Source organism: Chelonia mydas, chromosome 3 (assembly GCF_015237465.2).
Source record: "Chelonia mydas isolate rCheMyd1 chromosome 3, rCheMyd1.pri.v2, whole genome shotgun sequence".
NCBI classification, from domain to species: Eukaryota; Metazoa; Chordata; order Testudines; family Cheloniidae; genus Chelonia; species Chelonia mydas.
In genome coordinates this window covers 178,388,482-178,412,945 of record NC_057851.1, presented here as the reverse complement: position 1 = coordinate 178,412,945, position 24,464 = coordinate 178,388,482, and the positions used below count along the sequence as shown (strand labels likewise).

The window sequence follows — 24,464 nt, the reverse complement described above, 5'->3', positions numbered from 1 at the left end:
GCCCCGTGAGTGCAGGGCGCGTCCGACTCCTGCTGCAGTCCCTCAGGACGTAGCTCAGGGGAAGGAATGAAGTGGGGGCGGGGCTGAGGTGGAGCAGGGGTGGGAAGAGGTGGGGTGGGAGCAGAGCAGGGGCGGGGGCAGCTTTCCTGGCCAGCTCAGGGGGATCATACCCTCCTAACCTTAGTGAGACAGCCTAACTTCATAACTGTTATTTGTTAAAACAAAAATATCATATGAAAGTAGAACTACAAACTGCTTTCCTGGATTTCCATGGGAATGCACTCTGTATTTTAAATCTTCAAACTGACAAAGGGTAAAGTGGCCACAGAAATATCAGTCTTGGAAGGGGGTTACATTATCTAAAAGCATGAATAACACCATCTAGTTATGCTATAAATACAGCCAAAACAAGAAGAATTAGGATTAACATAAAAATGGAAATCCAGAATGAAAATCCAAGGAGCCATTCTGACTCACCTGACCATGCAAATCTTTCAGAGACACCGTGCCCCACATATGAAAACTCCTTTGGTTTATGACCATGTGATGGTTCCACTTTGGTGGGGCAAAACCATATGCCTAGAACCTCCCACTATCAACTTTTCTCCCAGTATTAATTCTGACCACAATGTCCTATACAGCAGATCTGATTCACCCTCAGTTTGCCTCACTAAAGCATACTGATAGTGACTCTACTTTCTCTCAGCCAATTAGAGCTCCTGCACTTCTGGTCTGTCACTAAAAATCAAGCCTTTAGTTTTAAATAAAATAAAAATTCCTAAAGGAATCTACAAATGAAATAGAAATTGGAATTTTCAGGAGGCACTCTTTCAACAGTTACTCACTGCTCTATGTGGAGGAGGAAGGATATGTAATCCATAATTGACCAGCTGCCCAGAAGTTGAAGTGGGGGAATAAAATATAAAGTTCACATTGCCACTGGATCCTGATCCTGACTACTTTTTATCACATGGAAAATTATCTTGTCTGTAATTTGGTAAGAAAACTTTTTAAAGCAGAACAATAAACACACAATTTGTGGGCTTTAAAATGTCCTTAGGGAGGGAGAATGATTTTATGGTTAAAACATAGGACTTGTAGAGTCAGGGGAAATGGTTCTTTTCCCTCGTTTGCCACAGACCTGCTTTATGTCAGGGACATCACCCCTTCTGTGTCCCAGATTCTCTATATGCTCCTTTTCCCTATCAACCTAGTAGGGATATTAAAGACTTAATTCATTTATCTCTGTAGAGTGCATTGAGAGACATGGATGGAAGGCACTATAGAAATGCAGTGCAGTATTCTTACTCTTGCAGTATTTACAGTCAAAGGAAAAAATTACCTTTTTTGAGTTTCCTCACTGCTAACATGCGGTGTTGTGAGGAAAGTTCCCAGATTCTCAGTGTTTTATCATCACTCACCGTTGCACAGATAGGCAAGAGAGGGTGAGCTGCCAAACCCCACACTTCTCCTTCCATATGCCCCTAAGGAAAGTCATAGAAGTTAAGGATGGATAACACCTTTTAATGTCTGTAGGCCATCCCCGCGCTAGTGCATTTTCTACTGCTGTCTAATCTTTTAAATGTCTCAGATAACAGGGCTTCCACCACCTCCTTCAGAAGATGTTTCTCATTCTAAGGAAGGATATGTCTACACTTCAAGATGGAGATATAAATTCCCAGCACAAGGAGACACACATACACACTGATGAAGCTAGTGGGCTAAAAATGCAGCCATGGCAACTTGAGGGACAAGCTGTCCCAAATACATTCTCAGTATCTCTGATGGGCATGCATTCTGGGTGGCCAGCCCCTCTCGCTACTCAAGCTGCTGTGACTACACTATTTTTAGTGCACTAGCTCAATCAGAACTAGTACAAATATGTGTCCTCAAGCAGGGAATCATTCCCCACTCCCCAGCTCCAACCCAATCATAGAATCATAGAATATCAGGGTTGGAAGGGACCTCAGAAGATCATCTAGTCCAACCCCCTGCTCAAAGCAGGATCAGTCCCCAACTAAATCATCCCAGCCAGGGCTTTGCCAAGCCTGACCTTAAAAACCTCTAAGGAAGGAGATTCCACCACCTCCCTTGGTAACCCATTCCAGTGCTTCACCACTCTCAAGGTGAAAAAGTTTTTCCTAATATCCAATCTAAACCTCCCCCACTGCAACTTGAGACCATTACTCCTTGTTCTGTCATCTGCTACCACTGAGAACAGTCTAGATCCATCCTCTTTGGAACCCCCTTTCAGGTAGTTGAAAGCAGCTATCAAATCCCCCCTCATTCTTCTCTTCTGCAGACTAAACAATCCCAGTTCCCTCAACCTCTCCTCATAAGTCATGTGTTCCAGTCCCCTAATCATTTTTGTTGCCCTCTGCTGGACGTTTTCCAAAAATTTTCACATCCTTCTTCTAGTATGGGGCCCAAAACTCGACACAGTAGTCCAGATGACGCCTCACCAATGTCGAATAGAGGGGAACGATCACGTCCCTCGATCTGCTGGCAATGCCCCTACTTATACAGCCCAAAATGCCATTGGTCTTCTCAGCAACAAGGGCAGACTGTTGACTCATATCCAGCTTCTCGTCCACTGTAACCCCTAGGTCCTTTTCTGCAGAACTGCTGCCTAGCCATTCGGTCCCTAGTCTGTAGCGGTGCATGGGATTCTTCTGACCTAAGTCCGGGACTCTGCACTTGTCCTTGTTGAACCTCATCAGATTTCTTTTGGCCCAATCCTCTAATTTATCTAGGGCCCTCTGTATCCTATCCCTACCCTCCAGCGTATCTACCTCTCCTCCCAGTTTAGTGTCATCTGCAAACTTGCTGACAGTGCAATCCACGCCATCCTCCAGATCATTAATGGAGATATTGAACAAAACCAGCCCCAGGACCAACCCTTGGCACACTTCGCTTGATACCAGCTGCCAACTAGACATGAAGCCATTGATCACTACCCATTGAGCCCGACGATCTAGTCAGCTTTCTATCCACCTTATAGTCCATTCATCCAGCCCATACTTCTTTAACTTGCTGGCAAGAAAACTGTGGGAGACCCTATCAAAAGCTTTGCTAAAGTCAAGGAATAACACAACCACTGCTTTCCTCTCATCCACAGAGCCAGTTATCTCGTCATAAAAGGCAATTAGATTAGTCAGGCATGACTTGCCCTTGGTGAATCCAAGCTGACTGTTCCTGACCACTTTCCTCTCCTCTAAGTGCTTCAGAATTGATTCCTTGAGGACCTGACTGGCCTATAGTTTCCCGGATCCTCCTTCTTCCCTTTTTTAAAGATGGGCACTACATTAGCCTTTTTCCAGTCATCCGGGACCTCCCCCGATTGCCATGAGTTTTCAAAGATAATGGCCAATGTCTCTGCAATCACATCCGCCAACTCCTTTAGCACTCTCGGATGCAGCGCATCCGGCCCCATGGACTTGTGCTCATCCAGCTTTTCTAAATAGTTTTTCCACAGATGGCTGGTCATCTCCTCCCCATACTGTGCTGCCCAGTGCAGTAGTCTGGGAGCTGACCTTCTTCGTGAAGACAGAGGCAAAAAAGGTACAGAGTACATTAGCTTTTTCCACATCCTCTGTCACTAGGTTGCCTCCCTCATTCAGTAAGGGGCCCACACTTTCCTTGACTTTCTTCTTGTTGCTAACATACCTGAAGAAACCCTTCTTGTTACTCTTAACATCTCTTGCTAGCTGCAACTCTAAGTGTGATTTGTTCTTCTTGATTTCACTCCTGCATGCCTGAGCCATATTTCTATACTCCTCCTTGGTCATTTGTCCAATCTTCCACTTCTTGTGAGCTTCTTTTTTGTGTTTAAGATCAGCAAGGATTTCACTGTTAAGCCAAGCTGGTCACCTGCCATATTTACTATTCTTTCTACACATCAGGATGGTTTGTCCCTGTAACCTCAATAAGGATTCTCTAAAATACAGCCAGCTCTCCTGGACTCCTTTCCCCCTCATGTTATTCTCCCAGGGGATCCTGCCCATCAGGTCCCTGAGGGAGTCAAAGTCTGCTTTTCTGAAGTCCAGAGTCCGTATTCTGCTGCTCTTCTTTCTTCCTTCTGTCAGGATCCTGTACTTGACCATCTCATGGTCACTGCCTCCCAGGTTCCCATCCACTTTTGCTTCCCCTACTAATTCTTCCCGGTTTGTGAGCAGCACGTCGAGAAGAGCTCTGCCCCTAGTTGGTTCCTCCAGCACTTGCATCAGGAAATTGTCCCCTACACTTTCCAAAAACTTCCTGGATTGTCTGTGCACCGCTGTATTGCTCTGCCAGCAGATATCAGGGTGTTTGAAGTCTCCCATGAGAACCAGGGCCTGCGATCTAGTAACTTCCGTTAGTTGCCGGAAGAAAGCCTCATCCACCTCATCCCCCTGGTCTGGCGGTCTATAGCAGACTCCCACTATGACATCACCCTTGTTGCTCACACTTCTAAACTTAATCCAGAGACTCTCAGGTTTTTCTGCAGTTTCATACCAGAGCTCTGAGCAGTCATACTGCTCTCTTACATACAATGCAACTCCCCCACCTTTTTTGCCCTGCCTGTCCTTTCTGAACAGTTTATATCCATCCATGACAATACTCCAGTCATGTGAGTTACCCCACCAAGTCTCTGTTATTCCAATCACATCTTAATTCCTTGACTGTGCCAGGACTTCCAGTTCTCCCTGCTTGTGTAGACATACCCTACGAGAACCAAGTATAGACATACCCTAAGAGAATTTACTGTCAGGTCCCGCCCCTGATAATCAGCCTAAATGTACATTTGGGGGGTGGGATAGCTCAGTGGTTTGAGCATTGGCCTGCTAAACCCAGGGTTGTGAGTTCAATCCTTGAGGGGGCTGTTGATCTGGGGCAAAAAATGGGGATTGGTCCTGCTTTGAGCAGGGGGTTGGACTAGATGATCTCCTGAGGTCCCTTCCAACCCTGATATTCTGTGATTCTGTGACTTCCTTCATTTAATCTCATCACTACTAGGTGTAAACCTTGTACAATCCTAAACAAATTCTCTCTTTTCCACCCTTCGATACTTGTACAGGAGACAGTTATATCCATTTTAGGGTGCTATCCTGAGATCCTAACACAGGCAACTTTCTCAATGAAGTTTATGGAAGTTAAGCCTTCTGCAGGATTCTGATCTGGTATTAGTCGTTGTTTAGTTCTTTTAATTTTTTCTCATAAGTCAATCTTTTTATCCCTTTAATAATTTTTGTTGCTCTTCTCTGGATTTCCTCCAGTTTGGATACAGTTATCCAGTACTAGATGCTGCTCAAGTTACAGGCCTGAATGACAGGCAGGATGGTGGTGGTGTCCACAGTGATCAAGAAAGGAGGTGGGGGAGAGGATTTGGAGGTGAACAGATTAAGAGCTCTGTTTGACCTATGTCAAATATCAGAAAGAGAAGCCAAGATTTTAAATTGGCTAAAAGGAGACAGGTCTGTAGTAAAGAGCACTCCATGCTACCTCCCTCTTTCTCGTACCTTTTCAGTGATTTTTCTCACATGCATAAACAGAGGAATCTTGAGTATGAGTTGACAGATTATTTTACCTCTATATTTGGAGCTGGTGTGACCACTGCTGGTATACTGTGCCCTCAATTCAACAAGGATGTTGATAAATTGGAGACAGTTCAGAGAAGAGCCACAAGAATGATTAAAGGATAAGACAACATGCCTTACAGTGATAGACCCAAAGAGCTCAATCTATTTAGCTTAATAAAGAGAAGATTAAGGGGTAATTTGATTATAGTTTGTAAGTATTGTGATACAGGAGGGCCAGGAATTTTCTGTAGTATCTAGCTGGTGAATCTTGCCCATATGCACAGGGTTTAGCTGATCGTCATATTTGGGGTCAGGAAGGAATTTTCCTCCAGGGCAGATTGGAAGAGGCCCTGGAGGTTTTTCGCCTTCCTCTGTAGCATGGGGCACAGGTCACTTGCTGGAGGATTCTCTGCTCCTTGAAGTCTTTAAATCACGATTTGAGGACTTCAATAGCTCAGACATAGGTGAGAGGTTTTTTGCAGGAGTGGGTGGGTGAGATTCTGTGGCCTGTGTTGTGCAGGAGGTCGGACTAGATGATCATAATGGTCCCTTCTGACCCTAGTATCTATGAATCTATGAATCTACTGGATCCTCCCCCTTCGAGTTACTGTATGGATGCCACCCACGTGGCATATTAGACATTGTGAAGGAGGAATGGGAGGAACAACCCAACCCAGGGAAGAACGTCATTGTACACATAGCCCAGATGAGAGAACGAATAGCCCAAGTAACCCCCATAGTACAAGAGCATTTGGAAAAAGCACAAGTACTACAATCGTCGGGCAAAAACACAGAAATTTCAACCAGGAGAACGGGTGCTGGTGCTGGTACCAACAACAGAAAGTAAGCTCCTGGCCAGTTGGCATGGACCCTATGAGATCGTGGAAGCCATTGGGGAGGTGAATTATAAGGTGAAGCAGCCAGACCACCAAAGGCCAGAGCAGATATACCATGTCAACTTACTGAAACCCTGGCTTGATCAGGAGACGTGCCTGGCCGTCCTGCCGGTTCCATCCCAGGCAGTTGGCCCACAAGGGCAGATAAAGATATCCCCCGAATTAGCCCCAGAACAATGAACAGAGGTAGTCGACATGATCCAGTGGAACCAAGACGTGTTCTCCACACAACCAGGCCGTACAACGCTGATCCAACACCATATCGTCACCTGTCCCGGAGCAAGGGTGACGATAAAACCATATCGCATACCAGAGGCAAAAAGAGAAGAAATTAGGGCAGAAGTAAAGAAGATGCTGGAATTTGGGGTGATTGAGGAATCACACAGCCAGTGGTCCAGCCCTATTGTCTTGGTCCCCAAGCCTGATGGCAGCCTGAGGTTTTGTAATGACTTCCGGAAGTTAAATGAGGTATTCCAATTCGATGCCTACCCAATATCACGTATTGATGAGCTGGTGGATCAGATAGGCAAGGCCCGATACTTGACCACCTTGGACTTGACAAAAAGCTACTGGCAGATCCCCCTGGCTGAGGACGCCAAGGAAAAAACCGCTTTCTCTACACCCGATGGCCTTTTCCAATACCCCGTCCTCCTTTTTGGGCTCCATGGGGCCCCTGTGACTTTCCAATGATTGATGGATAGATTACTTCGACCCCATGCCAAGTATGCTGCCGCCTATTTAGATGATGTGGTAATCCATAGCCCTGACTGGGAGACGCACCTGGGGAAAGTGGAAGCGGTACTGGATGCTCTTAGACAGGCTGGCCTCACCGCTAACCCATCGAAATGTGCAATAGGGTTAGCCGAGGCCAGATATTGCAGGTATGTAGTCGGAAGGGGCCTGGTGAAGCCCCAATGGAACAAAGTGAAGACAATACAGTAATGGCCCCGCCCGATGCGCAAGAAGCAAGTCAGAGCATTCTTAGGGATAGTGGGGTACTATCGCCAGTTCATCTCTCACTTCGCCACAAGGGCAGCACCTCTGATGGACCTGATAAGAGCTCGGGACCCAGAGATAGTTAAGTGGACCAAAGCAGCAGAAGAAGCTTTCACAGACCTAAGGACGGCCTCTGCAGCCATCCAGTGCTCATAGCCCCAGATTTCAAAAAGGAGTTCATCCTACAAACAGACGCCTCGGAGGTAGGACTTGGGGCCGTCCTTTCACAGACGGTGGGGGATGAGAAGCACCTAATCCTTTAACTTAGCCGAAAGCTCCTGCCCAGAGAGCAGTGGTACACCATAGTAGAAAAAGAATGCTTAGCGGTTAAATGGGCCATGGAGATTCTACAGTACTAACTACTTGGGCGGCAGTTCACCCTTGTGACAGACCACACCCCACTCCAATGGATGCACACAAACAAGGAGAGGAATACATGAGTGACTAGATGGTTTCTATCCCTACAACATTTCCACTTCCGGATACAGCATAGAGCCAGAAGCCGACATGGCAACACGGACAGCCTGTCATGACAACACTATTTCTCGTCCCAAGTAGCCCAACCCCGTGGTGTTGAGCAGGGTGGGGGTGGGGCGAGATATGTGATACAGGAGGGCCAGGGAGCAGTGGTAGAGGGGAAATATATAAACCCTAGGTTAATTAAGGTGTGGTTCCCTGTAGACTAGGGAGGGTTGCTAAAGGTTAATTGGAGCACCTGTAGTCAATTAAGCCCTGTCAGGAACCTAATAAAACCCCCTGCTTCAGGCAGTCAGGGGAGGAGGAGGAAGGAGAAAGGACTGGAGCTTGGAGGTGTGTTGTAAGATTTGAAAAACCAGAGAACCGAAGTAAGGGAGACTTCCTCCCCCAACATCTAAGGACTGAAGGTTCCCCACCCAAGGCGGAAGAGGGTAAGAACCCGCAGGGATTGAGAGGGGCAGGGGCTCAGAGTGAGGAGCAAATCCAGACCCCTCCCCTGCTTCCCTTCTCTACCACCTTCCCGGGCTATTATTGGGGACCTCAGCATCCCAAGAGCAGGGGCAAGGGGTGGCATCTTAGCCCCCTGCCAAGAAAAGTGCAGGAACCACCATACTAACATCGGCCAACTTGCTACAGTGTATATATATGTAGATCAAATCTTTAATATTCTCTCCTCAGTCTAATAGAGAAAGGTATAACATGATCCAGTGGCTGGAAGTTGAAGCTAGACAAATTCAGATTGGAAATAAGGTGTACATTTTTAACAGTGACCATTACCATTAACCATTTGGAATTACTTACCAAGGGTCATGGTGGATTATCCATCACTGACCCTTTTTAAATCAAGATTGGATGTATTTCTAAAAGAATTATTTTGGGGAAGTCCCATGGCCTGTGTTATGCAGGAGGTCAAACTAGATGATCACAGTGGTCCCTTATAATCTATGAGTCTACTGAAGTACAAGGTCAGCTCATTTCTTATTACTGTGAATTATTCCAGTTTCGCTATTTGCATTTTGTAGACATGGAAAAACTCCACTAAAACAACAAAAGTTTACTGGTTCATCAGGCCATCTTGATCACATCTTACATATTTTCTATTTGTACTTCAGTTGATATAACAGTAATTTTGTCTGGATGACAAATTATAAAAATTATTTCCATATCACTTTATTATGCTAGATGCAGGCACCACATATATATATTTTTTATCAGCAGAACTCACCACAGAAATCAGGTTAGTTTCATACAATTTCAGTACCACACCGCATTAGCATTTGTCAGAGCAGAAATATATGAGAAAATTATAATTTCAAATGTTCTGGTTAAAACTCAAGTACAAAATACATCTGCTCATACCCCATATTGTTATGGCTATCACACAAGTAGCAGAAACTGCAAGATTGCTTTACATGCCTGGAACTAATTCCATACAACAGAAATATAGATAAGAAATAATGTTTTGTAAAAACACTAGAAATTTTAGATATATCTATGACTTAATAAAATAGAATGTAAATAAAACAAAAGAAACATTTTTGACTACTTTAACTGAAGTCTTATTTTTAAAAAGTGGCTCAAACTCCCAAAAAGTGGATCAAATTACAATAAACTCCATACTAGACTTTAAAAAAAAACACCCAAAACATACAAAAGGAGATCTTAAACAATTTTCACTATAAAAGGAGTGCTATCCTGCAAAGTTGGTACAGTTATTAAAACAAAACAACATCAGAGATCTCAAGGGGCACATATACCAGAAATTTGTTAAATATTTTGCTAAATCCATAGATGTTATAAATCACACAAATAGTTGTCTCTCCACTTCTCAGGAAAGATGTAACAGCAGATTACTGTAGTGAGCTGTCAGTTTACTAAAACTTAACATTTATTACAAAATAAAATATAGAATATTTACTAGTATGCTATATGATTTCAGCATAAATAAACTGAACCACAACTGTCAAAATAAAATGAACAAATTACATTTTGTGTTGCAAAAGCCCTCCTTTTTAGTTTTAATTGTTATATATATATATATATTTCCATAGGTCCTAATCCATCTCCCATTAAAGTAAATGAAAAGACTCAATAGTACTCAATGTTAATGGGCTCTTACTTGTTTTTTCCCCCTCAAAAATTAGTAATTCACAACAGATCTCCAACTCATCAGTATGAATCAGCAAGGTCCTACTGTACACTAGTTTCTGAATGAACAGTGACAGGGAGGGATGGCGAATAACTGAACAAGAGTATTAAAGAAAACAAAAAGAGAGCAATTGGGGAAATCTTAGGAATTCTTGCATTCTTATGAACTTTTTGATGAGGAATACTAGTATTGTACCTGAACAAGCAGAGTCATGGGGCCACTTTTATCAATTTCAAGTATCTCTCCATTTCTGGTCCCCACTAGTATATGCCCATGTCCTAAGGTGATGGCACGAATTGAGGGATTATCTTCCAAAAGTAAACCTGAAAGATTAAAAAATGTGATTTAAACTTCTTATTTGCAAAATCAAAGAAAGGTCTCGGTTAGTATTGTACCTTACATTATCTACGAGCAGAATCTATTTAGGATAGTCACAACATAATATGTAAGATATACTTGTTTGGTCAAGCAGTTCACTGACCTGTGGATTTATGTAATAGTTGGGAATGGGGGTGGGGTTGAGAAAGATACTGTGTCTGAAATACCATAATTCACAGGGTTCTTTAAATTTACAGAGAATCTGCTTCTACTCAGAAATCTGGCCATGTAGAGGGGGCACTTGAAAAGCTAGTTATTTAACATGGAGAATGCATTTTGAAATGGTTGGAAAAACAAGTTGGTGACACTTTTTTTTAAAGGCTGTTACTTATCCAAAACCAATGCCAAATGTCAGGAGAATGAGGGAAGAATTTAATTGGACAACTGGTTGTTTTGTTAAGATTTTGACACTTTTTCATGCCATTTTACCAACCCTCATGCATATATCCTTTATCAATATATTCTGAAAAATAATACCTTTAGAGCTAGAGGATAATGCTGCTCTTTTAATAGCATATGTCTTCAGGCACCTCTCAAACATATCATCCCAGAGTGCCACAACTCCGTCTTTTCCACCTGTTACAAAACCCTGCACAAACACAGTTTGAAAAATGTATTTAAATACCAATGTTCTACATTAAAATGTTATTTCATAAAATATGTCCATATTGATCAAGTTACAGTACAACTTCTTCTTTGTCTGTTTTGCATAGGAGTCTCACCCAAAATCTGTAGTCAAATTACAGATGTCCTGCACATAGGTATTAAAGGAGCAGAGAGCACCTTCCTTAGAGCCCAGTCCTACAAACATTTACAATTATAATTCCTAGGATCAAACTGTTTACTCAGATAAGCATATGCAACTCCCACAGACTTCAAGTTGTCGGTTAATATCTGGGGGCACAATTTAGCCCCCAGCCTTAACTATACTTTTAAAAAGTATGTTTATGTGGCAGAAATTAAAATATAATTTGCCACATTTTCATGTAAGGATTTACTAATGACACTACAAAAAAGAATAAATAGTTTTGCCAGTTATTCAAAGTATCTTGAAAACAATATCATTCATGTTGGAAGTTTTTCTTGTCTCTGTGATATTCTAATGGAAAAGGCATTAGTGCTAACATGGGGGCTCCCAATGCATGAACAGCTTCATCATAAAAACAGGTTTTGTGGCGGTGATGGGGTATTAAAAATATTCTTTGTTATGCTGCATGCCTCCAAAGACATGGAAATGAAAGAAATGTGTACATAGTGAATGTGGATTCTGTATATTTCAGAGTTCCAGTATTTTGGCTCAGCTTAGAACGTTACTGATCATAGATCAATACATTAAATATTGGCAAAGGAGCATATCACCACAAAACACTGCAGCTCATTATTGTCAATTACATTTTGTGTTTTAGCCACATTCCATTTTATCTACGGAAATCTGTTCTGCTGATACAGAAGCCATATTTTTTAAAGCACATCCATTGTTTTCACTAACAAAACACAATGTACTGATGTACTTCTGTACAAAACCACAGGTGTCTTTTTTAGAATACACCCTCCCTGTCTATGCACTTTCAAAATCCTCAATTGTTATGAAAATAATGAACAGAAAACAGACTACATGAGAAGATGAATACCTTATCCAGTGCATGCATAGCAAATACTGGTCCATCATGGGCTTTCACTGTCTTAAGCAACAGAATATCTTTCCAGATGTAAATGTCTCCAGTAGCAGCTCCAGAGAAAACCAGATCTTCTATTCGCCCATAAGAAATATTCATCATAGTTTCCAGTTTCCCAATATTTCCAAAGGTCCCTCGTTTGGATGTAAAACCTCCTCCTGTAATGTGAACAACATTAAATCTCACTACATTTTCCATTTGTATCCTCAGTGCTCTGAAGGACAAAAATTCTGTCCCCAAAACTTGCTGTGAATGTGAAATACTAAGCAGGCAATAGTAATGTTGGGATTTCAATGCACAGCAAGACAGTAGAATGTGGGAAATTCATGTAGTGCTACTATGCCCCCGCAACTGTGTGCAGAGTTTTCTTCTATGGGTGATTATTTCAAGCTGCTGCTGAATCTTGGGCAGAGATCAGACAGAGAAAGTAAGAGCCTGGTTGGTGAATTAATTGCTCCACAAATCCACCTGCCAAATCTCCTTTTCCCCTGTGGAGGTGGGCACGGTAATGCAGAAGCTATGTATAGTATGAAGGTTGTAGAAGTGGGCATGGAGCAGTTCTGCAGACTGAGTGGAAGGATTCTGTCCTCACTTGACTGCCAGAGAACCATACTGTGCCAAAACCATTTCCTTGGTACAGAGGTCACAGCTTGGGCCTAAGAGCACAAAGAATGAATGATCCTAGACAAAAATATAAATACAATATGTACTAGGATAATAAGGAAATAATATAGAATTTGATTAATTTGCTTCAGTTTACACATATAGGCCCAGATTCAGATACTTTTACAATGAGGAGTAGTTTATTCTACAATAAATCTCATTTATTCCAATGAGTCTATCCATGGAGAAAGGTGCTATTTAATGTGAATACATATACCAGACTTTGTCCAGTAATACTGCATGTGCTTTTATTTTATTACAGTAATAACGACATATAATAAAATCTTGTCTTCTTTAATCTGTTGGTACCTGAGCCATTTTGGCTTTATAAACCAGCATGGCCTCTTGTAAACTATGTCATTCTGAGTTAGCTTCAGTTCTAGTTTTAGCTATCCTTGTGCTGCCTGTCTTTATTGATCTTAACAGAGCCAAAGCTTAATCCAAAATTACTTTACACAGTACTTCATGAGTATGAGAGTAATAGTCCTGGAGAGCAGGTTAGCCAAAATCCTTACTCAAAAATCAAGTCTACATGTTTGCTCTCTCTCCTAACTTTGATAGGACAGTCAAGAAGAATGGTCACTACCAGTCTGCAAGACTTGCTTAATAGTTTGAAGAGTATAAAAAATGTTCTTACTGAATATAACCTGGTAAAAATCCTGTGTGTGTTTCATACATAGTCATGATACTGTGTTACTATGAATGACAATATCATGACATGGCGATAGAAATTTTTTGGCCCATAGGATAAATGTAAACCATGACAACTTATGCAAAATAATTGGTCTCCATTTTTTTCCAGACAGTAGGTGTTTTGAGGACACTCACAAACCCAGCTGTTCAGTCTGGCAACTTGAGTCAAGGCTGCTATGTCTTTCTGACGACTAAAGAAAATTCTATCTGGAAACCATGAGGATTACAGAAGTGTTACAATGGTAGCTGGAATTCAAACACTACCATTTTTAGCAGTCCAGCTTGAGGTCATTAAGACTCATAACTACCAGCTGGCTTCCCTACAGGAAAGGTCACACCTCTTGTCTCTGCATCTGGCCAAGTGGCTCAGCCAAGTCACAGGAATGCATCTTTTCTGAGAGCCAAAGAGGCATGCTGAGCGGAGTCTCTTTAGCATTATGATTAGAGTTAATATGGCTATTAGTTGGAGATGTCTTCCAAAGAAAAGGGCAGGAACATGGTGTCATTTACAGATCCAGAAGTAGATTCTGCAATTTTATTGTATTTTGATTACTAGAAACTTCAGATAGACTGAGACTCCTGATATACAAATGCATTAAAATATTAACCCAGTACAGTACCTGCTTGTTGCCAAAATTTGATATGTTTCATCCCAACTGTGACTAGTTTGTCTACATGATGTGGATTACACTTCACTACAAATATTTTTTCTTTTTGGCCCCTGCAATAAACAAACACATGATAAAAAAAAGACTGAACATATTTCAATAAATAATTTTATACATTTTTGAATGTTTTACAACTTTCTACAAACCAACTTCAAACAAGTAACATTTTGGATAAAAAGGTTACTTGCCCATATGGTACCTCATGTTCTTCGAGATGTGTAGTTTGAATATATGTTCCACAGCTGGTGAGTGCACATTTAGTGAGAATGCATCAGAGAATTTTCTAGTCAGCAGTATCCACTGGGATGGTGCATGCAACCTTCCTCTCCTCATGCATTCCAGCAAACTTGAAGTCACCCCACCACACCTAGTTCCTTCACTACTGGGAGAGCCCATGACATCAGACTGGTGGAGACATCCATAAGATGTCTTTCAGTAACCTCTTTGTCATGAGTGGGAGAAGACTGAGGACTGGTCAGTTGGTGGGTAGATAGTTGAAACAACTGCCAGATGAACCCACAGCAAGCTTTGCAAGAGCCCCGAGTGTTTCAGGTGCCACAGGTACTGTTGCAGGGTTTTCTATCCAATCAGCAGGCCTCATAATCAGGCCCTGCTGCTTTAGAGTCTCTTTCAGTTCAATGTGTTAGGGACCCCCTGAACAGGATTCAGCTTGGTCAGTTTTCTTAAGAACATAAGAATGGCCACACTGGGTCAGACCAATGGTCCATCTAGCCCAGTATCATGTCTTCTGAGAGTGGTGAATGCCAGGTGCTTCAGAGGGAGTGAACAGAACAGGTAATCACCAAGTGATCCATCTCCTGTGCCCATTCCTAGTATCTGGCTAACAGAGTGTGACGGTGCACTCCATATGATTTTATGAAAATGTGCTAATGAGTGTGAATATAATGTAACTGGAATATGCTTCATGCAAAAGGTCTCTTGTAAGGTATCATTACAAAGCTTATAATCTACTCAGTGTGTTCATCCTATTTGTATAAATGTATCATTCTTGTATCTGAAACTAGAAATATGAAATATAACTCTGAGGTCCTATTGTAATTATGCAAAGTCAGAGCCATTAATGGTGGCTTGGAATCTTGATGGCTCCCATTAACCAGGACAATTGGTTGTAGATGGCTCTGTTTATTTGTAAAACTTCCTGTACACCTGTGTGCTGGCAAGTGGGTGATGAAGTCTTACAGTGACATCTGATCATGTCACCTGAACTGGAATCCATCTTTAACCTGGTGCTTTTCCATTTAGAAGGTGGGGTTTGAACCCAGAGAGGGACAAAGGATTCCTGCCTTGTGCAAAAGATGTATAAGGGGGTGGAACAGAACAAAGGGGGCTGCAGTCATGAGAAATCCCCTAGCTACCACCTGAGCTGGAACAAGGACTGTACCAAGGGAAAGGATTGGGCCCAGACTATAAAGGCATCCAGTCTGTGAAAGAAGCTTATTGGAACATCTCTGAGGGTGAGATTTACCTGCATTTAGTTTTTTACTGTATTAGGCTTACATTTGTGTGTTTTATTTTATTTTGCTTGGTAATTCACTTTGTTCTGTCCGTTATTACTTGGAACTGCTTAAATCCTACTTTTTATATTTAATAAAATCACTTTTTACTTATTAATTAACCCAGAGTAAGAATTAATACCTGGGGAGGAGGGGGGAAACAGCTGTGCATATCTCTCTATTAGTGTTATAGAGGGCGAACAATTTATGAGTTTACGGATTTATTTCGGGTTTGGACCCCATTGGGAGCTGGATATCTGAGTTCTGGAGACAGGAGCACTTCTAAAGGTACTGAAGTCCCAAGCTGGCAGGGAAAATAGGCTCAGAGGTATGATAATCTAATCTAACCTCCTCCATAATACAAGCCAAAGAATGTCACCCAATAATTTCTGCATCAAATCCACAACGTGTTTGAACTACATACAGCATGTCTTTCAGAAAGATAGCCAGTCTTGAATTAAAGTCTACGTGACTGAGAATCCTCCACATCCCTGAATAAGTTGTGCCAATGTTTAATTAACCTCGCTTTAAAAAGTTGGCACCTCAGTAATCTGAATTTGGCTAGCTTTAACTTCCCATCATTGGATCTCATTATGCATTTTTCTGCCAGAATGAGGGTTGGTAGAATGTAGCTGTAACAGGGTGACTTGCCTTTGGGCTGAGGAGCTGGAGCCAAGCCAACCCTGATTACAGAATGAGCCCCACCTGCAGGGAATGAGACAGTTTCTGATAAAGAGCAGAAGGTGGCTGCAGTAAAGAAGGAAGATAAGGAAACTGTAGAGAGTGAGAAAGACTTCTGCATAGAAGATCCTACATGGAAGACCCTGAGACCAGAGGAATTGCTCCAGCTAGGAAGGGTTGAGCATAGCCTGCTAAGGCAAGAAGGACTCTGACCAGAGTGGGGGCGTTTGGGCTGTATCAGACTGGAGGAAAGACTTTGTTTTTAACTTTGAACTTTAAGTTACTAAATCAGACCCTAAGGAGAGCTGTAATGACTGGACTGGGAAAACCCTGCATGGAGTTTATTTGGGGATGCAAGAAGGGAGGTGAGGCACTGTATGAAGGGCTGCCCTAGGACCATGAGGAGGTGCTATGAGGCAGTCACTCCTCTACAGTATCCTACAATATGAGAAACAGACTATAGCAAAGTGGTAAATAAGTCAGAAAGTGTAGGTGGAACAATTGACTTTGAGTCTAGTTAAGGCTTAGAGCAAGGAAATAGGCAACAAAAGTCAATTCAATTAGGCAGAGATGTAAAGGATGTATAAACAGATAAGTAGGAATTTTAAAATATTTAAACAAATGTGGCAAGGCGGACTAGGAAATGTGAAATAAGATGATACAAAGTAAAAGAATAATTAGAAGGACAAAAACTAAAATTATATTTCAGAGGATAGTTTAACTAGCAGCAGATAAGTCTTCAAGCCAGTTCTCAGGTAATTACAGTTACAGTTGTTTGAGTTCTGGGATCTTCTATGTTCAGTTTTGGACCTGTGCAAAAAAAGCAATGCTAGATGGGCACTAATGCTAATTTCTAAATTCAATGTGTTGTCAATCATCAAGGGTAGAAACTGATACTTTATATTATTAGTATTTTAAAATGGGGATTCTCAGCTTTCTAGAATGACCATGTAATTTGTTCTAGATAGGTCCAAAATATCAGACCTTAAAAAAAGTCATATAATTCTGATGACCCTCTTGATTTTAACAACCATTCTCTGGTGAACCATTAGAGACAGAAACCATTTCTGTATACCCCGGTGAGTAACTTGGCATCCCAGCTTTCATATGGTATGGAACAGCATTTCTCAAACCTTTTCAGGTGGGCTACCCCTTATTCAAAGTAAAAAAATGTCATGAACTCTTTACATTTGCTATATAAGTAAGAGTAAAAGATGCATCAAAGAAATAATTTGTGTATTATGAGAAGCTGACAGAGAATACTTCCTTGAAGAGTGTTGGGAGGGAGAGAGGGAGCAAGATTTTCTCTCTTTCTTTAAAAGCGGCAAAGAGTCCTGTGGCATCTTATAGACTAACAGATGTATTGGAGCATAAGCTTTTGTGGGTGAATGCCCACTTCCTCAGACTCTCTTTCTTTAGTTTGTTATAAATTTTTAACATTCTTGTCTGAATCTTGCTATGAACAGAACTATTTTAATAAAAAGAAACAATTGCTATTCCATATTTTAAAATAAAAAAATCTATCAGAAATATGACCTGCAGACCAATTCTATTCATACTATCTGTTTCAAGCAATTACAAAAGTTTCTTAACCACCGCTGTTAGCAGCTAAGCTTCCTGTTAGTGACTCAAAGGGACAAATACTGCAGAAACTGCTGATTCAGCAGGGAGACAGGTGACCTGGCAGTACCAATAGGCCTGGAAAAATCTGTTTATATGAGAGGACCCACCTCCCCTTATTTGATATAAAGCAGTATATGTACATCGAGAGGGAATCTTCAATCCAGAATACTATCCATCATATAAAGGAAAAATATACAATTTTTGATTTAAATGATTTTGACAATCCTGGGTCAAGGGATGAAAGAATGAAAAAAAAAAAGTGACATGAGCCCTATAAAGGGTTATTCTTTTTTATTAAGATTCCAATGCAGCAATCTTCCCAGAAAGGATAGGGAGTTCCCGGTAGAAACAGTTTACAGAATTTTCCAATTTTAAACTATATATCCTAATGTTTTTTACCTAGATATATTCTTCTGAAACATTACTCTGTTTTCAGTGAGATGTGATATTTTTTATTCCAAACAATATCTTAAAATTTTTAGTTAATATTATACAGAACAATGTAAAATGGTGATCAGAATAGGCAGTGATCATCGCAGTGCATGTTTGCACTTGGAAATATTCTTACCTTGTTGTGGCTATCTTTTCTCCTTTTTTCCAATCCCAGAATACAATGCTGTGATTATCATCTAACCCAATAGATGCCAAAAACTTCCCATCAGCTGTACAAAAATAATATACAATATCAAAGGTGATATTTCATTAACAGCTTGTACAACACAACAAATATACTGCAAATTGAATTTCAAAGCAGTCATAACAAAATGGAATGTTTTACGGTGGGCAACAAATACATAGTCAAGTACTTTTACACTGAAAGTACTTTTACAATTCTTGATCCTCTGACTTGAAACAAAAGGCCTTGAACGCAGCAGAATGGTACAGTTGTATTGTGCCGGGTTGAGGTTAGGATTTGAGAAATGTGCAAGGGTCTATACAGCTATATGGAGAAACCATTCACTCTACCAAGGAGAGTAGATTTAAGAGCACACCAGCTGCAAGTCTTGTGTGTAACTATTTGATCCATTAGCCAACTGACCACCATGAAAAGGGATATAGGAGGAAACAATGGTTAATTACCCTGTAGTAACTGTGGTTCTTCAAGAGGTGTTGTCCATACGGATTCCACTCTCTCATTCATGTGAGATCAGCTTATTTTTGAATAGCAATTCCACGGGGGCCATGCCTGAACCTGCATAACCTCACAACCGCCACAGCTGAGGGTATAAAGGAGCTTCTACTGCAATTCACTTCCTTCACCAGTAAGAATCCCATATAGATAGGACTCTGAATTAGTCCTTAGGGAAGAAGAGTAGGCCATGGAATTTTTATGGGTCAACATAGAATCATAGAATATCAGGGTTGGAAGGGACCTCAGGAGGTCATCTAGTTCAACCCCCTGCTCAAAGCAGGTCTAATCCCCAACTAAATCATCCCAGACAGGGCTTTGTCAAGCCTGACCTTAAAAATATCTAAGGAAGGAGATTCCACCATCTCCCTAGGTAACCCATTCCAGTGCTTCACCACCCTCAAGGTGAAAAAGTTTTTCCTAATATCCAACCTAAACTTCCCCCACTGCAACTTGAGACCATTACTCCTTGTTCTGTCATCTGCTACCACTGAGAACAGTCTAGATCCATCCTCTTTGGAACCCCCTTTCAGGTAGTTGAAAGCAGCTATCAAATCCCACCTCATTCTTCTCTTCTGCAGACTAAATAATCCCAGTTCCCTCAGCCTCTCCTCATCAATCATGTGCTCCAGCCCCCTAATCATTTTTGTTGCCCTCTGCTGGACTCTTTCCAATTTTTCCACATCCATGGAGTGTGGGGCCCAAAACTGGACACAGTACTCCAGATGAGGCCTCACCAATGCCGAATAGAAGGGAATGATCATGTCCCTCGATCTGCTGGCAATGTTCCTACTTATACAGCCCAAAATGCTGTTAGCCTTCTTGGCAACAAGGGCACACTGTTGACTCATATCCAGCTTCTCGTCCACTGTAACCCCTAGGTCCTTTTCTGCAGAACTGCTGCCTAGCCACTCGGTCCCTAGTCTGTAGCAGTGCATGTGATTCTTCCATCCTAAGTGCAGGACTCTGCACTTGTCCTTGTTGAACGTCATCAGATTTCTTTTGGCCCAATCCTCTAATTTGTCTAGGTTCCTCTGTATCTTATCCCTACCCTCCAGCATATCTACCACTCCTCCCAGTTTAGTGTCATCTGCAAACACTTGCTGAGGGTGCAATCCATGCCATCTTCCAGATCATTAATGAAGATATTGAACAAAACCGGCCCCAGGACCAACCCTTGGGGCACTCCACTTGATACCGGCTATCAACTAGACATGGAGCCATTGATCATTACCCGTTAAGCCCGACGATCTAGCCAGCTTTCTATCCACCTTATAGTCCATTCATCCAGCCCATACTTCTTTAACTTGCTGGCAAGAATACTGTGGGAGACCATGTCAAAAGTTTTGCTAAAGTCAAGGAATAACACATCCACGGCTTTCCCCTCATCCACAGAGCCAGTTATCTTGTCATAGAAGGCAATTAAGTTAGTCAGGCATGACTTGCCCTTGGTGAATCCATGCTGACTGTTCCTGATGACTTTCCTCTCCTCTAAGTGCTTCAAAATTGATTCCTCGAGGACCTGCTCCATGATTTTTCCAGGGACTGTGGTGAGACTGACTGGCTTGTAGTTCCCCAGATCCTCCTTCTTCCCTTTTTTAAAGATGGGCACTACATTCGCCTTTTTCCAGTCGTCCGGGACCTCCCCTGATTGCCGTGAGTTTTCAAAGATAACGGCTGATGGCTCTGCAATCTGCCAACTCCTTTAGCACCCACCAATGCAGTGCATCTGGCCCCATGGACTTGTGCTCATCCAGCTTTTTTAAATAGTCCGGAACCACTTCTTTTTCCACAGAGGGCTGGTCACCTCCTCCCCATACTGTGCTGCCCAGTGCAGTAGTCTGGGAGCTGATCTTGTTCATGAAGACAGAGGCAAAAAAAGCAAAAACATATCTCGAAGAACCACAGTTACTGCAAAGTAACCATTCTTTCTTTGAGTGATTGCCCATACAGCTTCCACTCTTGGTGACTGGCAAGCAGTTATCTCAAGCCTCAAGGTGGAAAGAGACGTCCTACTTAAAGAGCGACTGCAGGACTGCATTATTAGAGTTGGGTATCCAATCTGGAAGTCTGTACCAGGGTATAATGGGAAGTAAATGTATTAACAGAGTTACAGGTTTCACCCTACATATTTCAGATATTAGTATATTACCCAAGCAAGCGGCAGAGACTGCCTGAGCCTTAGTGGACTGGGTTCTAATGTAACTGGGAGGATACTTCTTATCTATCTGATAGCAATTCTTAATATGATCTGAAACCCATTTAGATAACCTCTGCATGGAAATAGGTTGCCCAGTAACCCTTTTTATGAAAGCCACAAACAATCTGGGAGAGGATCTAAATGACTTCCAAATAAAAGGATAAAGCCTCACCAAGTCTACGGTATGAAGTTTTGTTTTGCCTGGGGTGGAATGAGGTTTTGGGGGAAAACTGGTAGGCAGATATATACGACTGAGGTGAAAATCCAAGCCTACCTTAAGAAGGAACTTGGGGTACAGCCTAAGGTTGACCTTGTCTTTATGAAATATGGTGTAAAGTGGGACCGGCATAAGGGACTGACTTTCTGCCACTCTACTAACTGAAGTAGTACCATCAGAAAGGCCATTTTTATTGACAGGTAGTAAAGAAAGCAGGTTGCCAAGAGTACAAAGGGGGTTGGGTCCCATTAACTGAATGACAACTAAGTTGAATTCACAGGAAGAGGGAAGCTACCCAATAGATGGGAAGACATGAGTGAGACCCTTAAAAAAATCTCCCCATCAAGGAATGTGAAAATATAGTGTAACTCTGAACTGGAGGATTATTTGCTGAGATCACTGTTAAATGTACCCTGATTGAACTAACAAAGTCTAGATTGCTTCAGAGTAAGTAAATAGTTCAAAAGAGTCAGGACTGAGATTGTCAATGGCAAAAGCTGCTGCTGAACCACCATGATAGAAAATCTCCCCCAGTTAGCCCTGTAGGTCATTCTGGTTGAAGGTTTTTCTGCTTTGTAACAAGATGTTTTTTAATTCAGATGAGCAGCTCCTCTTTAATGAAGTCATTCAGCCACCACCTGGGTGGTCCTGCTGGAGCTGGGTGCAGGATCTGGCCTTAGTGGTGGGAAACTAAGTCAGAGAGAAGTGGTATGATAGATTCACCAGGATGGAGAACCAAAACTGCCAGATCCATGCAGGGGGTACCATGATCACATCGCCTGCATTCTGTTGTAGTTTTCGAAGAACTCTGGGTATCATAGAAATCTGTGGGAAGGCACAGAATAGTCCTGGTGCCCATGAGAGAAGAAAAGTTTCTGTCAGCAAACCCAGGCTTGTGCCCCCTCTGGGCACAAATAGGTAAACCCACCTGAAGATGATGTCATGGAAGACTGAGTGGTTGAGGGACCATTTGTGATTCACTGAAAAATCCTTGCTGAATTGATCCACTAGTTGGTTTTGTAGCCCAAGTAGGTAGAGGGCTACTGGTGTAAAATGGTGAAGTATGCACCAGTTCCAAAGTTGTGTTGTCTCTTGACACACTGTGTGTTGGGGGAGAGAGGGAGAAATGTGTCCCCTCCCTGACCATGTTTATCGATATAGTACATTGCAGTGATGTTGTCTGTCAGCATTTGAATGGTGAGGCCTTAGGGAAGGGGTAAAAAGGCTTTGCATGCCAACCATATGGCTCTCAGCTCCAGGACATTTATATGTAGCATAGCTTTCCATGGAGACCATAATAATTGAATCCTGACTTGTTCGAGACAAGCTTCCCATGCTTCTGTGTAGGCATCCATCACCAAGGCCCAGGTAGGAAGAGGCACCAAGAAAGGAATTCCATTGCACAGCTGAAGTGGTTCTGTCCAGCAATTTAATGAGAATAGGACTTCTAGAGCAACTGTGACCAACAGGTTCATGCTGTGTCTGTTTGGTGGATAGGCTGATCTCAACTATCCTTGCAGAGGCTAAAGGCAAAGTATAGCATGCTGTGTAACAAAGGCACAAGATGCCATGTGTCACATGACTTTGAGGCACATCTCATTGGTGTTCTGGGAAATGTCCAAAATGCTCTGGCCTATCATCATTTGGAATTTAATACGGCACCAATGAACTGCATGGTCTGAGTCAGGGTCAAAATGGACTTTTCCTTGTTGACCTTTAGCCCCAGTAAGGTAAACAGATGGAGGATCTAATCCATCCATTGACAGCCAAGCGGAATGCCCTAGGAGCCAGTCCTAAGGCCAATTTTGTTCAACATCTTCATTAATGATCTGGATGATGGGATGGATTGCACCCTCAGCAAGTTCGCGGATGACACTAAGCTGGGGGGTACTCTATCCAGATACGCTGGAGGCTAGGGATAGGGTCCAGAGTGACCTAGACTAATTGGAGGATTGGGCCAAAAGAAATCTGATGAGGTTCAACAAGGACAAGTGCAGAGTTCTGCACTTAGGATGGAAGAATCCCATGCAGTGCTACAGGTTGGGGACCAACTGGCTACGCGGCAGTTCTGCAGAAAAGGACCTGGGGATTACAATGCACGAGAAGCTGCATATGAGTCAACAGTGTGCCCTTGTTGCCAAGAAAGCTAATGGTATATTGGGCTGCATTAGTAGGAGCATTGCCAGCAGATCGAGGGAAGTGATTTATTCCCCTCTATTCGGCACTGGTGAGACCACATCTGGAGCATTGCACCCAGTTTTGGGCCCTCCACTACAGAAAAGATGTGGACAAATTGGAGAGAGTCCAGCAGAGGGCAACAAAAATTATTAGGGGGCTGCGGCACATGACTTATGAGGAGAGGCTAAGGAAACCGGGCTTATTTAGTCTACAGAAAATAAGAGTGAGGGGGGATTTGACAGCAGCCTTCAACTACTTGAAGGGGGGTTCCAAAGAGGATGGAGCTCGGCTGTTCTTATTGGTGGCAGATGACAGAACAAGAAGCAATGGTCTCAAGTTGCAGTGGGGGAGGTCTAGGTTGGATATTAGGAAAAACTATTTCACTAGGAGGGTGGTGAAGCACTAGAATGGGTTACCTAGGGAGGTGGTGGAATCTCCATCCTTACTGGTTTTTAAGGCCCGGCTTGACAAAGCCCTACCTGGGATGATTTAGTTGGTGTTGGTCCTTATTTGAGCAGGGGGTTGGACTAGATGACCTCCTGAGGACTCTTCCAACCCTAATCTTCTATGATTCTAATAAGTCTAGTCGGTTTCCTGCTGTAGGGATTTTCCCTGAACCACCAAGTCATCTACATAAGGATAAACCTGTATTCCTCACCTACAAAAATGTGCAGACAGGACTTCAGTGAAGACCTGAGGAGCTCCTGAGAACCCAAAAGACAGGACTCTGTATTGGTATTGAGATGCTCCTACCAGGAATCTCAATCA

The 24,464-nt window shown here is 42.3% G+C and overlaps 1 protein-coding gene across 2 annotated transcripts in view; it reads right to left on the bottom strand.

The window, feature by feature from the left end:
* Positions 1–24,464, bottom strand: part of EML6 (EMAP like 6) — a 329,709-nt gene that overhangs the window by 110,918 nt on the left and 194,327 nt on the right. For both annotated transcript variants that reach the window (XM_043543860.1, XM_037895940.2), the window contains exons 17-22: positions 18,541–18,634; positions 14,107–14,207; positions 12,086–12,288; positions 10,932–11,043; positions 10,272–10,399; positions 1,343–1,484 (exon numbers count right to left, since the gene is read on the bottom strand). In XM_043543860.1, the coding sequence (XP_043399795.1) occupies positions 1,343–1,484; positions 10,272–10,399; positions 10,932–11,043; positions 12,086–12,288; positions 14,107–14,207; positions 18,541–18,634 (780 nt within the window). The remainder of the gene's footprint in view (positions 1–1,342; positions 1,485–10,271; positions 10,400–10,931; positions 11,044–12,085; positions 12,289–14,106; positions 14,208–18,540; positions 18,635–24,464) is intronic.